Source organism: Mus musculus, chromosome 17 (assembly GCF_000001635.26).
Source record: "Mus musculus strain C57BL/6J chromosome 17, GRCm38.p6 C57BL/6J".
Lineage (NCBI taxonomy): Eukaryota > Metazoa > Chordata > Mammalia > Rodentia > Muridae > Mus > Mus musculus.
The window spans coordinates 14,388,056-14,403,032 of NC_000083.6; the positions used below are offsets into that span (position 1 = coordinate 14,388,056).

The 14,977-nt window shown below is 45.8% G+C and overlaps 1 protein-coding gene and 1 long non-coding RNA gene across 3 annotated transcripts in view; one reads left to right on the top strand and one right to left on the bottom strand.

Annotated features, from left to right (window-relative positions):
• The window catches only part of Smoc2 (SPARC related modular calcium binding 2), a 125,301-nt gene that overhangs the window by 108,566 nt on the left and 1,758 nt on the right, over positions 1-14,977 (top strand). For both annotated transcript variants that reach the window (XM_006524777.3, NM_022315.2), the window contains exons 10-12: positions 9,466-9,568; positions 11,316-11,590; positions 13,487-13,527. In XM_006524777.3, the coding sequence (XP_006524840.1) occupies positions 9,466-9,568; positions 11,316-11,590; positions 13,487-13,527 (419 nt within the window). The remainder of the gene's footprint in view (positions 1-9,465; positions 9,569-11,315; positions 11,591-13,486; positions 13,528-14,977) is intronic.
• 4930474M22Rik (RIKEN cDNA 4930474M22 gene) lies at positions 1,052-10,887 on the bottom strand. The gene is made up of 3 exons (NR_027986.1): positions 10,684-10,887; positions 2,402-2,483; positions 1,052-1,378 (listed from the first exon to the last, which is right to left on the bottom strand). It is a non-coding gene; the product is annotated as an RIKEN cDNA 4930474M22 gene (long non-coding RNA).

The following is a 14,977-nucleotide window of genomic DNA, read 5'->3' on the forward strand; positions in this document are numbered from 1 at the left end:
CTTGTCTGTCCATTTTCCTGGCCACCAGTATGTGGTCACACCACCAGTATATGGTTATGCCACCAGTATATGGTTACTCCACCAAGGTTCGTCTGTCATCTTGACTTCATGTTCTCTGACCTTGTCTCACTGTCTCTACTGTCTGCTTTTGATTCTTCCTGAACCCAAATAATATAAGATGGGCCAGGTCTCCTGGAGCAGCCCAAACCTTACTCTTATTCACCAGAATGGCCGTGTACCGTATGAGTTTCCACACAAGTCATCAGAGGGTTGGGGCTGCCCCAGTACATTGACTTCGTAAACTCATAGCTCCAAAGATTCAATTAAATAGGCCAGTTGTCACCTGGGAAATTCCAGTTTGTCTGAGATTATGACATGCAGACCATCTGGTATCTTTCCATAGGAAGGGATCCCTGCAGTCAATTGGCACTTTTTACATTAACAATACTCTCCTTGCTACAACCCAAGGGTCATCAAGAAATGAGTTAGATTGTTTTGACTTTTATTGAGCAGAGACACCACTTATGGTGCAGTTGAGTCTGAGAGCAGATTAGCAGGCACTGGGCCACTGGGTTTTAAGGTGGGATTCTGAGGCTCAGTCCATGGTCCAACTTTCCCTGCTGCCCTGGAAGTGATATCACGTGTAAGAAGCTAACGTGTCCCTCTGTGCCTCGAATGTTCCCTTCCTAAGCCCTCTCATTCAGTCACCTGACTACATAGTCACACCCTGTGAGAATGCACGGCCTCTACTCTGCAAAGAAGCCCCGAGTTCTCTAGGGCAGTATCTGGATGAACCATGGGAAGACTGCAGAGTCTTGTTCATCTCCAGTGAGGATGCTACATGCATGGCTTCTCTTGCCAAGATTTCTAAGGTAGAAAGAATCCAAACACATATGGCTGGGTCTAGTTTCCTAAATGCAACAAACACTATCCCCAGCCAAGCAATAAAGGTTGGAGCTGGCTCCTGTGAGGTTGAATTCATGGTAGGGATACACTGGCTAACAGAGTTGTATTGTACAGAACAGGAAGCTCTCATCAGAGGAACCAAGAAGACAGTGTCTTTGAGCTGATTTATTAAGGAGAAGGTTGATGATAATAGACAGAGAGGAACAGCACCCAGAAACCAGACCTAGGCATCCAGAGTGAAGAAAGCCAAAAGCCCGAGAAGAGCCTGTGTTTTAGAAGAGCTTCGAATGCTTTCCATGTGGTCCTCTTGCACCGTGGTATTAGATATGTTCTATGATCGGTAATTTCACCTATGCCATTGGCTGGGTCATAGGGAGATGGGTCAGATGGGCATAGTCTTTCCTTAGAGAATTTGCCACTTTCCTGGAATCTTTTTCTGGACTTTCTTGGGCCCTTTCCCTTGACTGACAGTCTGGAGGAGAAGAAAACAGTTTAGTGACTTGGCCATGTTGTAGATTTAGATAGAATTTTCTGAAATCATGAGATATAGCATCCCCCTCCCTCCACTCTACCAGGCTTGATGCCCCAGTGAGCTGGAAATGGTAAAGCTGACGGACCCCCTTTAGTCATCTTCTCCCAGGCTTTTCACATAACAAGAGGCTGCTTGGCCGCTGGTCCATCAGAGGTTGCTGGAGTTAGATGGTGACTAGAGACTGTAACACCAGAGACACCCAAGAAACAGCAACTCTGCCAAAACCCCATTCCAGTAGTCTCCACAGCGAGTCCCTAATTAGTTGTTTTCCCAGAAAGTGCTCAGCCATGTGCAGTTATAGTTCTAATTTTCCAGAATACTAATGTCGAATGTGCCAGACACCAATAATTTTGATGTTCTTCACATTTTTTACAAGAAAGATAACTATTTTAAAAGCATAAAACACACAAGCCAGTTATGAAAAACATCACTCTTCCATCATCATAAAGGGAATGTTTTTGTTCTCAGTGGCTGATAAGACTGTGTGGGTATTTGTTATCCACTAAGTGTTTTAGGTCAGTGAGCATTCATTTCCTGAAGGGCACTGGCACTTCAGGCTTGCAACAGCCTAGGTGTATGACGTTAGGCTGTTCTATTTCCTGTTGGTGCTACCTTAATATTCCAGTAATCATGATTGGGATCATAAATTTTAAAACTTTGGCTATCCAACCTCTTGAGAAAGAAATCATCTTTGTACTATTTCTCAGTTTGGTTGCCAGGTAATTAATGTCCGTCTTCACTGATATCATTGTGAAGTGTTGTGCAAAGGGGAAGGCCGAAGACAGAATCTTCCATCTTTTCCTGGCATAGCTCTACTAGACTGTCAATGATCCAAGGTTTTGTTTTTGTTGTTGTTGTTGTTGTTTTTGTTTTTTTCTCCCTTTTCTCAATGTTCCTGACCCAGATGTAAGCTAGTTAGGTCTGTGACTGAATGGGTGGCTCTGCTACACCTCACTGTCCCACCTGATTCTCCTGGTCCCAAGTGCAGAAGTTTCCTCTGTCCCCTGCTATCCTTGAAGAGCCTCTTGAAACCCAGCAGCTTGTCCTGTTGAGACAAGAGCAGTGCATCTTTCTGTGAGTGTGGGTGAGAAACCACACAAGTCCAATGTGCATGAAGGCCAAAGGACAATAGGTTCTTCTTCTTGAGGACAATAGGTTATAGTGACTCAGCAACTTTCGTCATTGGCTAGCTTGCCTTCTCCTGCCACTGGGAACCAAATCAGACCAGCCACCTCTAGAGAACTCTAGAACAATGAGTTGTATCTTCTGTTTTATGATCTTGGAGATGAATCCTGAGCTCTCAAGAGTCTCAGGACTAAGAGCCAGGGGTACCCCATGTAAAGTTCTGGTAAGTAGTCTATGTACAGCATTTTAGTAAGTGCCTCCCCTATGCCATGAATCCCAGAGCTGTCAGGAGACAATATTTTGGCTTTCATGCACATACAATATGAATCACAGTATGGACAATAGAAAGACAAGTGTGACCAACTCAGTCATTTGAGAGTACCCAAGACAATGTTGATGCAGAAACTATGACATTTGAGTACTAGTCATAGAAACAGAACAGGAAGTGGGGTCCCATGAGAAGCACAGAGGTCAAGGTGGGAGCCAGCATGTGGGCTGTTTAGTGGAGCCTCTTTCTTAGACTCTACGTCATCCCCTGGGTTAGAGCCAGGACTTCAAGCAAGGGTGTCGTCATGTCAAACACTAGCAGATACATGTTGATTGATAAACTTGTGGCAGCCTGTGAAAGTGTTTCATTTTATTGCTGTAGCTTTAGGGGTGCAAGGGAGGTAGAAGAAGGCAAGGAACTGCCTGAGGGTTAATATGGAGGGAGCAGCATCAAGACAGAGCTGCAGTGGGTGGGGAGGGCTGAGGATGGATAGGCCTGGGGTTTCCAAGCTAGTAGTTAGGAGCCTTGCTGTGTCCTTTGGAACTGATATGACAGGCAAGAGGAAAATGATGGGGGCTCTGCCTGGAGGTTGGTCAAGATACTAAGACAGAAGTAGATGCTTATGTTGAAGGCTCACAGCACTTCCTGGGAAGGCGAGACCACCCACATCCCTTACACTCAGCCTTTTATTAGTCACCCAGAATCTTCCTGGTGTGTGCCACACACCTGCCACCATCTCAACAGTGCCAAAAGGGGGGTGGGGAATTGGTGTTGCACTATGTCTTATAGTGTTCAAAATCAAAATATACATCAATGCACATGCTGGAACTAACTTAAACTGGGACCTGTTTTCAGAATGTAGGTGTTCTGGTAAATTCCCTGCCAACGTTTGACTATACCAGGCTGACATAAGTGTGCCAAGGTTAACTGGCTCAGGAGTTGCTTTCTCTTCTCTATTGGCCTTCATTTCTGTTTCGAAGTTAAAAATGAAGACACTGTGAGCTATAGAGATTGCAGAACTTCCTGTTCTGTGTTTGGACTCCTGAAGATCCTTAGGAGCCTAAAGAGGCGAACTGGACTGACTGAGCATTCAATTCCAGGGACTTCCAAGGAGGAAATGCCTCCTTAGGATGTATAGAGATGTTACCCACCCAGGCGTTTATGTCTTTAGACATCTCAGACTGTGTATGTGGTCAGAGCTTGTTCTTGCTGGACGCAAGCCCATGCACTTTCTTTCGTTCCTAGTTGCCTGGTCTCTGACTCTGTGCCCATGCACGACATGATTATTCTGCCTTGATCCATGACCTCTGGATTACTGGAGTTGATTCCTGGAGTGCTGTTAGCAATCGACTGTTTTTAAAACATTGACAGTTCAGTTCTAGAAAGCGCTAACCTGATACTTCTCTGCGCCGTTTCTATACAACGACCTTAGCTCAGGAAGACACCAAGCAGCAGCATATGTTTATTTTCCTGCATGACAGAGTGAGACCAGACCAGCCTGTAGTGGGGGCCAGGCACCAGATCTGTCACTGACTCCTGGAAGAGACTTACAGTGCCACATTACAAGGTGGAATGTGTCTGGAGATGCTCACTCTGCCCCAGGAGGCCTGTGACCTTAGGTTTTGTAAGAAGGACACAGACGGGAACCCAGAGAAGTCCCATGAGTCCTATGAAGTGACACTGATCTTTACTCAAGACCACTCTCTCAGTATCTCTTCAGCAGCACTTCCCTTTAAAGCACCTTGAGGGCTGGGGGTCATGGCTGTCATCAAGGCCCTTGACAAATGTCACCGATGCTCTTGGGAAACTCAGAGAGATTCCAGGCACCAGCAGGGCTGGTTTGAGGATAAATGCCTAGGCAGCCCCATATTTCTGACATGTCCCTGAGATTCCTAGTGTATATCCTTCTGATGCCCAACCTATGGAGATTTAAACCAAGGCAAAGGCTTCCTGGGATGTTTGTTACGAGAAGTCCAATGGCCTTATATTCATAGCTTCTTTGAAGGATTAGGCCAGTGGGAGCCATTGACTGGCCATGTGCCCACCATGGCTTGCTTTCCCCCATTATCTTAGCTCTCTCCTGGGCCTTGGCTCCTAAACAAGAGCTGATTTCCACCAATGTATGAGTGTGAGCTCTTTAACATGCATCCCGGAGCCCAGGAACTATGCTTTAAAAGACAGGAAATACACTGAACAATAATGAGATCTGAGCATAAATATTTCAAGTATAGAAATATAGAAAATAGAAAAATAGAGTTAACACAAGAATGGGTTTGGTTTTCTTTTTAAATCTTACACTTGGAAAGTTTAGTGAGATTTTCTCTAGCACTTCCTGATCCTAAACCCTCTGTGGGGTCCAGCCCGGAGGAAGGATTAAGGGATTGGCTTTTCACACCTATGTAACAAGTTGCAGGCAGCTAAACCCAAGCAGCTGAGCAAACTTTCCTAACTCTTGGTTGCCTTTTCATAGTTCTAAATTTAAATGTAAAGAAGGTATGAACTGTGTATAAGGAGAGAGAGCAGGGGGTTGATGGGGGAATAGGTCCTGTGTCCCAGAGCACATCACCCAGCATGTGTCTGTGACTATTCAAGGAGGAGGCGATAGCTACTTGGAACAGCCACTTTCTAGGAATATCTGTGATACCATGTTTTAGAGGCCTTGTGACCACGGATCATTACTAGTTGTTTTAAGTCCCAGACCTTTCAGCCAAACCCATTTCCCAGCTCCCCATACTCTGTGCAGTGGATGGAGTCTTCCTTGTACACAGACAGGATAGGCTTGGCCCACAAGTAGCCTCTTGTCTGCTCACAAGGCTGCCCACCTTCCCTTCCTCACTCAGCCCTCAGCAAGGAGAATGAAGTCATCTGAAGACTGTTCTCTACTCTGACCACATACACACTAGGATGATTGTCCAGGAAGGGTGAATCTGGTCCCTCATCCCCATTACTGTGGTCTTAAGAGCAGTGAGGAGAACTCAGAGGCCTTGCTCTTGCCCAGGCACAGACAGGGTCAGTACACTGACCCCCTCTAACCCATCCTGGTTGGAGTTTCAAAGACCATTCACTTTTAGATTTCCACTAAGTTGGTGTAAGATTCATGCCTCTATCTCTTTCTGTCTTTCTTTGTTTCTGTGTCTCTCAGTATGAATGGATTCATCATTTTTTTCAGCACTGTGGATTGTCTAGAGCTATCATGGTGGTGGAGAGAACCTGTGTGTTGAAGTGGGTTCAAACATCAGGTGTAACACTTTGTGCCATGAGCTGGAAGCTGTGGTCCAGCCTCTGCTAACATCATGCTACCCCAGACTCCTGAGTCCTTCGAAATGCTTGTTCCAGAATGCTCAAGGAAACTCTAAACTTGGAGAAAACAGTACTCTGGTAATTCCTCACTGAGAAGTTGCTGCAGACAGAGGGTTATTTTGGCTGTATGTCAGGTTTGATGCTATAATTCGAAATAGACTTTTTAAACTAAGAAAGTCCCCACAAATCTAAAACCTGTCATCAACCAGATACTTCAGACTCAGGAGTTCACAGACATTGACCAGCTCAAGGCCTGGGTTTCTATCCCAGTGGCCTTCCCTAATCTCACAGTGTTTCATTGGCATGGAGGCTAACATCTCTTTGTGCCTGACCAGCATGGCTATAAGACCCAGGTTAGGATCACCCAACCTCTTCTCTTGATTAACTGCTCTCTGCCTCTATTGGCTCTGCATGGGGTTTCCTTGTGGTAGCCAGGCATGCCATGTAGGTTACTGGGAGAAAGTTTACATTCATTGTGATGATCCACAGAGGAGATTTGCCCTGCAATCAGGAGGCCCGTCGTGAACATGTATAAATGCATACTGGAAAAAAAAATCATAAGCAAAATTACTGAAATCAGTAGTTTTTAAATAAAAGACTGTTTTTAAAAATAGGGGTGTTTCATAGAAAGTGCAGAACACATTTCTTTTGAAAGATTAAAAAAACAACAAATCGTTTAAGGCATAGAAAATGAACTTCTGGAGAAGCGACTGCAGGGCCAAGGATTTCTGAACTCAGTAATGCATTTACTGGAAGAACATCCTCCCAGCAGAACTATTCCTAAATAAATTGGCTGTCCCGTTAGATCAAGATCCGCATGCTTGATCCTGATACTTACCCTGGAATGTCACTATTCTTGGAAACGTTCCATCAGGCCCAAGACAGGCAGCTTGATTAAGAAGAGAACTTGGAAGCATGAAGCATTACCCATGAGTCTTGTATTTCCTGCCAGCCTGTGGTCCTGACAGAGATGTAATGTCTCGGGGGAAACCAAAGGCTCACTGCTCCTGAGATGGATAGGCAGGCTAGTAGTGTGGGCATGGGAACTGGTATCTGCAGAATGAATTGACTTCTGTCTATAACACCAGACCACTGTGAGACCACGTGAAGTCACTGTCCCTTTACCTCAAGCCAGGCCAGTTCTCTTGGATGTTTATCAGAGTGCATATTCCTGGTGACACACTTTGTACACACGTAGTACAGCTACCTTTCATATATGGAAAGCCATCACCTTCAAGGGCAATGGGTGCTCTTAGCTCTCTCTTCTGAGTGTGTTAGTCTCATATCTGTTTGTCTTGGACTTTGGGAATGTTCTTATGCCCCAGTCCATGTATCACAAAGGCAGTATGGCTCTAGGCTCTGTAGTGGAGGCAAAAGGCTCTCAGATTCTCACAGCGAGCAAATCAGCTCAAGGTACTTGGTGGCCAATCAACACAAACCTGGCAGGTACAGCCTGTAGATAACTCTGGCCCTTTGTCTCTTTCTTACATCTCCACTATTACCTCTGACCATCCATGTAGTTAAGACATTCCTTTCACTCTCCTAACCCAGACCGCCATGAGCAGCTTCCTGGGTTGCTGCTCCAACCAGTCCAACCACTTCTCCTTCATTCTGCCCTCTCTGGATGTGATGCACAGTTCTTTTTCCATTTGTTGATGTCTCTAAAACTATAACAAGCATAGATGTCAGAGTCTAAAATAAATGGCTTATCAGTTACCTCCTGTAAAACAAAATAAGGATTGCATACCTGGCATCCATCCCAAGCAAGGACCTTGCTTGAGTTCAATTGTGACCAGATCCCTGCTTCTTCACAGGTTCTCAGTGGACATTCTCTGAGCAGATGTGAACAATGGCTACCTTCACCATATTCCCCTTTGAGTCTCTTGAGGCTGACAAGCGCTGGGGAGTTCATGTGTGCACCTCGGGGTTTTGCAAAGGCTTACCATGCTTTCTCAGTATGCCTCCTCCTTCAGCGGTATCATGGGCCAGATGAGCATATAGGCAGTTAGGAAGCCCCTTCCAATGGGCCTGCGGCATGGTTTCCCATCCTTGTCTTCACACCACCAATGCCTGTGTCATCTCCAGTTGTCCAGCAAAGATGGTTTCCAGAAGTTTCTGGAGAGCCAGCAACCACTTGAAGCAATCTCAGGCTTCTGTTTCCCTTCTGGAGAAGCCTCAGGGATTCAGGACAGTTTCTCAGAGCCCTTCACTCAGTGGGTATGGCTTGTTCTGTAGATTGTGATCCATCTTTTTAATTGAGCACAGAAGAGATACACAGTCTTTCTTGTCTCAAGTTCCACACACTCTATGAAAGGCTAACATCTGTTTTCTGCTAGAATGTTTAATAAGTCAAAACAGACCTCCATAGATACTTGCCACAGGCAGCTAGCATTTGTTTGAATCATAGTAAACGCACACACACACACACACACACACACACACACACACACACAAAGAAACAAAAAACAAAACAACAATAACAACAACAAAACAACTCAAGTGTCTAAAGGAAAACAATGAAACCAAAATATCTTCAACCACACCAGCATGTTAGTCTCTACTGCCCAGCTACCATAACTCAGGATGGAGAGAATATCTCAGACTTGACAAACAGGTACCCCAAGTGGGGGTGAGTGCAGGAGAGGTTGGTAAAGAAGCGCTACCATGCATGTAAAATGCTCTGTGGAAAGTCGAGCTCTAGATACCAGAATTGGTGAATCACTCTTGGGTTGAGATCCTAAACGGTCAGCTCTGGGGCTCACAAGTATGAACACCCATGATCCTTGATATGTGTTGCACTGATGAATCTGCCCCTAAGGAGGCCACCACCGATCTGCCTGACATTGCTTCTAACTAGACTTGGGATTTCAGGAGATATGTAATGGTGGCTGGCAGCGTCTGGACTCACTACCCTGGGTTAGGTTTCCTTGTGAAAATCCCAGTAGGGAGAACTTGGTGACTGCGGATGGTTCCAAGGATCTGAGGCCTCAGGTAACAAAGGGACACCCATACATGCTTGTATTGTGGCTTTAGAGATCAACCAGAGGCTAAAGCTTGCGAATCTTAATCTCATGTCATAATTCAACAAATGTTAGATGCCACGATTGATGGTTGCTGTGAGTCAAGGTCAACACCTATCAATTATAGTGGTACAATTGGTGAGCATGAGGTACGAATACAGTGCGCCTGCATCCAATCATCTCATTCACATTGAAGCAAGTCTAACTTACTAATTTCTGAATACTAAATCTTTTTTCCATTGTACAGAGACTTCTGTTATACCTTGTGAATTCCACTGACAGAGGAGGAAATGTGCATTTTTTTTTTTTTTTAGGTTGTCCTGGTGCCAAAAAGCACGAGTTTCTGACAAGTGTCCTGGATGCGCTCTCCACAGACATGGTTCATGCCGTCTCTGACCCCTCTTCCTCTTCTGGCAGGTATACTGTGTCTTGCTGCAGAGCAATATGCTGGCTTGAAGCCCAGAAGTTTGAAGGAATCTGGGAAGCTAAATTCTTCCTGGCCGGTGGCCATGTGAGATCAGGCAGTTCACTTGAATGTCTGAGAGAGAGAGAGAGAGAGAGAGAGAGAGAGAGAGAGAGAGAGAGAGAGACAGAGACAGAGACAGAGACAGACAGAGACAGAGACAGAGACAGAGAGAAGAGAGCGCCTTAGAGGAGGCGGACCATGGGGAACAGCCTCCCTCTTCATGATCAGCGGCTCCTGGGGCCCAGGGAGGCCTGAGAAGAGGAACACACTTGCTTTGGGTGGATCTATAGGTTGAAACTGAGTCTGAGACTTATCTACTGGGTTTTGACTTATCTACTTTGGAATTCTGCAACTCAAAAAAAGTTGGCTTTTTGGTTTTTGTTTGTTTGTTTGTTTGTTTACTTGTTTTTGAGACATGGCTTCTGTGTGTAGCCCTGGCTGTCCTGGAACTCACTCTGCAGACCAGGCTGGCCTTGAGCTCAGGGAGCCACTGCCTCTGCCTCCCGAGTGCTGGGACTTATTTATCGTTGATCCCTGCTATGCACATGTGAGGCTTATCTTCTTATCCAGGTTCAAGTGTACAGCTGGGGCCTTGATCCCACCAACAAGGCTCACCCTACAGATGCTCTCCTGTGTACACTGTAGACACAGTGAGACTTGGTTTTTTTTTTTTTTGTCATGGTAGGAATAACGGTGCCTGTGTGCCCACTTCCTCACAGTACAGGGTGATGGAGCTGTCCAGGTGGTACTTCAGTACTTAAACTCAGCTCTGGGTGTTCACAATCTCTCACTCTTATTTCTAAAAGAAACTTTATTTTAAAGTTTTTTTTTTTTGTTTTTCTAAAAACACTTGTTCCCATGCCGTCCTGACAGCGAGCTCCTGGCTGTCTCCTGTATGAAGCCTCCTTAGCATAAAGCCACCCTTCATCTTGTGCTTTCTTTGCTAAGGAAGGCATAAGGGGAGAAGGAACACTGAGGGGGAAGTGTCACATTTGCACAAGCTAAGGCAAAAGAAGTCAACTAAATTTCAACCTCCTGTCATGTACTATAGAAGTGACTGACTTGCCTTCTGAGTGTCTGACCCACAATAGTGCCTGCGAGCCCAGTCGCTGGGGGCTGTTGGCATCTGCTTGCTGTGTTTGCACTCTCACAGAGGAAAGTCCATCTAAACAGTGGAGTCCGCTGAGTCCAAAGTGATGGCATAGGTTCTTCACCTCAGGTGAGAGGTGGACGTCCTTCCGGCACAGTGTCAAGGTTTGACTCACAGCCTGACTTATCTGTATCTCAGAATGTACAGCTTTAAAAGAATTCCAAAGAAAACTGTCTAGTTATAACTGAAAAAAAATTTGATATCACCTCATCTATTTACGTGTCTCTTGCATACACAGTAGACAAATTATCACATTAAGGTAGAGAGCCTGGCACTTTAGATGCCTTTGGTGGATGCTGTTATTTCTTGACCTGAGCCCAGGTCTCAGGTCAGTGACCTTGAACTCAAGGCCTTGGGTGATTGAATAACCACAGTGCACACATTGCTGTGGTGTTCCTTGTTCTGAACACACAGGCTTATATTTGAAGGTGGCCGTATCAGGTAGTGCATCAGGGTAGGCACAGGTGTGAGGGTGGGGAAGGGGGGAGCCAGAGTCAGGGGGCACAGCAGCTTCCGCCTTCTGTCTGACATGCTTGCTCATCCTCTAGGCTGTCAGAGCCAGACCCCAGCCACACCCTGGAGGAGAGGGTTGTACATTGGTACTTCAAGCTGCTTGATAAGAACTCTAGTGGAGACATTGGCAAGAAGGAGATCAAACCCTTTAAGAGGTTCCTGCGAAAGAAATCCAAGCCCAAAAAGTGTGTGAAGAAGTTTGTGGAGTACTGCGACATGAACAATGACAAGTCCATCACCGTGCAGGAGCTCATGGGCTGCTTGGGTGTCACCAGAGAGGAGGGTAAAGCCAACACCAGGAAGCGCCACAGTAAGCCTTACTTACGTCACTACTCTGCACTTTAATCATGTTGGGGTTTTGTGTCGAAGGGGTTGCTTCCTGGATTTGACAGGATGCCTTACGGTCTGGTGTATAGGAGATACACGGTATGCCATTGGTTGTTGTCAACCACGTAGAAGTGACCACGGGTGGTCAGCATCTTGTCACCTGGCCAGGAGAGCAGCAAGTCTCAGGAACATAAGCTGAGTACAGCTCTAACCCCCAACCTGTTCCTGTTCTAATCACAATGGCTATCCGTTCAAACGTGACTTCCCTCCTGATTGTAGAACCATTGGCGGTAACTGGCCAGCACAGTTCATAGGCTCTACTGGAACATTCAGGCCAAGTCAAGGGCAGTGAAATAATCACCTCTAGGAGATCAGTTGTCCCAGTGGGCTTAGCTGGCTTAACACTTGGATTCTCTGTGGGGCTGGCCTAAGTCACCAGATGTAGCAGGAGTAGAGAGGGTTCCAGGATAGATAGATAGAGTCTGAGGTTCTCACATTTGATTCTATGATTTGGTGACTGGCTTCATCAACATGTTGGAGAGCATGTGTGGAACATGAGTGCAATTCTCCCTTTGTACCTCTGAGCCGTGTTGTTGTGGTCAGGACAGCATTAACGGTAATTGGCTGAAGGGACTTTAGATAGCGATCTTCAAAATAAAAAGCCATCTTCCCATAAATTAGCAAGAATCACTTCTCCAAGACAAAAATCTAGCCTGGACCCTAATTTGGTTATATAATGCTGAATGGTCACCATGGCATATACCGGGGGGGGGGGGGGGGCAGATACAAGGAGGGAGATATTTTGCCTTCTGGGAAACCACATGGTATAGATCCAGTTAGGATGACTTCAAAAGGGTATCCGGGCTCAACATGTTCCTCTGAGTGGGGTGGCTGTCTGCACAGGACAGAGGGCTGTTGGGAATCATGAACTCAGAAATGGGTTCGGAGGCAGAGCATTGCAGGTGTTGAGCTGTAAGGAGGGGATGTTCATGGGATGTCAGGAGACGACTAAGCAACTCTGGAATCAGCTACCCGGTCCTGGAAAGGAGTGGGCAGGAGTACAGTTAAGGGAAGTAGAGTCTAGCTTTCCTTGCTGCCTGTTAGAATTCTGATGAGTTGCTATGGTTGGAGGTAGAGTCTGGGATTAGGAGACAGGAACATCTGGGATAGTGGCCTGTGTGTACTTATGAGCCAGCAGGAAACTGGAAACGGGTATCTAATACTCCCATGGAACTAACAGTGAATAGGGAGAAAGGAGGAAGATGAGTCCACTGGGGACCGACAGCAACTGTCCACGGCCAGGAGGGAATGAATGAGGAAATGGAGGTACACGGAGGCCATTACAAAGTAGGAAGGAAGGCTGGAGAAACCCCCCCCCCCCCCCGATTCTGGGCAAGGAGGGACTTCGGCCAGTTAAAAGAGGCTGAACTCTGAGCAGAGACCAGAGTGAGTTGGGGGCGGGGCACCTGAAGTCAAGTGTCCATGTAACACAGGAGTGAGTACTTCACAGAGAGCAGAAAGGGGAGAACCCCCCATCTCCAAGCCAAGGACAAACAGCACGAGTGAAATGAGCCAAAGCTAATGTTCATACTGAAGCAAAATATTTCAAAGAACAGAATGTATGTGGGTGTGGCTCAGGCTCACTTTGCTTTTTCTTGTGTGGTTGGGATTTGGGCTAAAACAAGGCACTCTCCCAGTGTTGCAGTAGGGCATTTGTGTGGTTAGACAATGTTTCCATAGTGATTTAAAAGCCCACTCTTCCGAATCTAGCTTCGGGCCTCTCTGGGTACATTGCCATTTGACCCAGTCTGCTGATTGATGCTGTCGAGCCTGTCATTGAGGAGTCATTGACTAGCAATAATGTCTTTTCCCCTTCCAGCCCCCAGAGGAAATGCTGAAAGTTCTTCTTCTAATAGACAGGTGAGTACATCTGTGCTGTAGACTTTATTGTACTCTAATCTACTTAACCTTGACAAGAGAAACCAGGGTCTCTGTAGGATTAGGCGCAATGGTATCTTCAGGAAAACCAGACAGCTTTGTTAAGCCATTTGGACCAAAGAAACTTTTTTTGCCAAATTCTGCCTGTGACCACTGACCAGCTAAATCCTGTATGTAAAGATTCTGCCCTGTTTTGTTTTTGTTTTTGTTTTTGTTTTTGTTTTTGTTTTTTGTTTTTGTTTTTGTTTTAATTCGAAATTCCAGTTAATTTGTTAATTTAAAGATGGGTTTCCCAATTGTGTGGAAGAAATGGTTAGGGAAGCTGGTGTTTGTTGTTTGTTTCTTTAAAGAGATGGCTGGGACAAGAGACACTCTGCCCCTCAAATAACCCACTCACCTGGAGATCAAAAGAGGCAGGAGTTCATCTCACAGAGAGATTTTCAGTTCCTTACTGTGTTAGCAAACATTTGTGTTTCTGAGGCCACATTTCTAGGTGTGCAATTAAAGGGTGCAGTTGTGGACCCCATGTCCCAGCCGCAGCCTAAGTGGGGACACTTTTCCAGGGTTCTTTGCCCAAACCCAGGCAAGCCGAGCTCTCTATGACTCTGGTATGTTATCTGTTTACTTTGGCTACACCTGTCTGATGCCAGGCAAGGAGGGTCCCTGTTTATTGTGGGCTTTAAGTAGGGCCCTCCTGTGCACACCTTGGAGAGAACTGAAAGCCATCTCATTAGGGAAGGACATGTGATTCATTTTCCTTTGTTTAGTAAATGTTTATGGTTTTGACTTTTCCAGTCACACTGCAAATCACTTACACTTGCAAAGGGGGCAGGTCTGAGAGCAATTACCCAGCTGCCTCCAAAGGCTTCCCAGGGGCTGTTTGCTTCAGCTAATGGCAACTCTCTGGCACACATGTGCCATGCAATCTTAAATACCCCAACTCAAAACCAAGCCTTCCACTTGAGTACTGTTCCTGAAAAAAAAGACAGAGCAGTGCGGTTTTTCCATCTTTCTTGCAGTACCTCAATGCACAGAGCGAAACCTTACCATTATTATGCCACGGGGTGATTCAGCGGGCCAGAAATCCGAAAGTTCTCCCTAGGGAGCTTCATAGCTGCTCAGCCAGGATCAGAGCCGTGAGCTCGAGTATCTGGCTCTGGCTCTCAAGAGCAACCACCTTCCCCAGTAGCTCTGGGCACCTTCAGTGATGACTGAAGTCCGTCAGAAGGCCTTATAATTAAGACAAAGCTTTCACCAGCTTTGCACAGAGGTTATTCACCTCCGCCTGTTGTTATCAGAATGAAGGAAAGACAGCCTAAGATTCAAAGTTTAGTATTTTAGGTATCAGATAAAAAGATCAGTCTTCATTTATACAGCTTGATGCACTTGATAAAAAGATGGCTGCTTTTATTTATTTATTTTTCATTTTCTA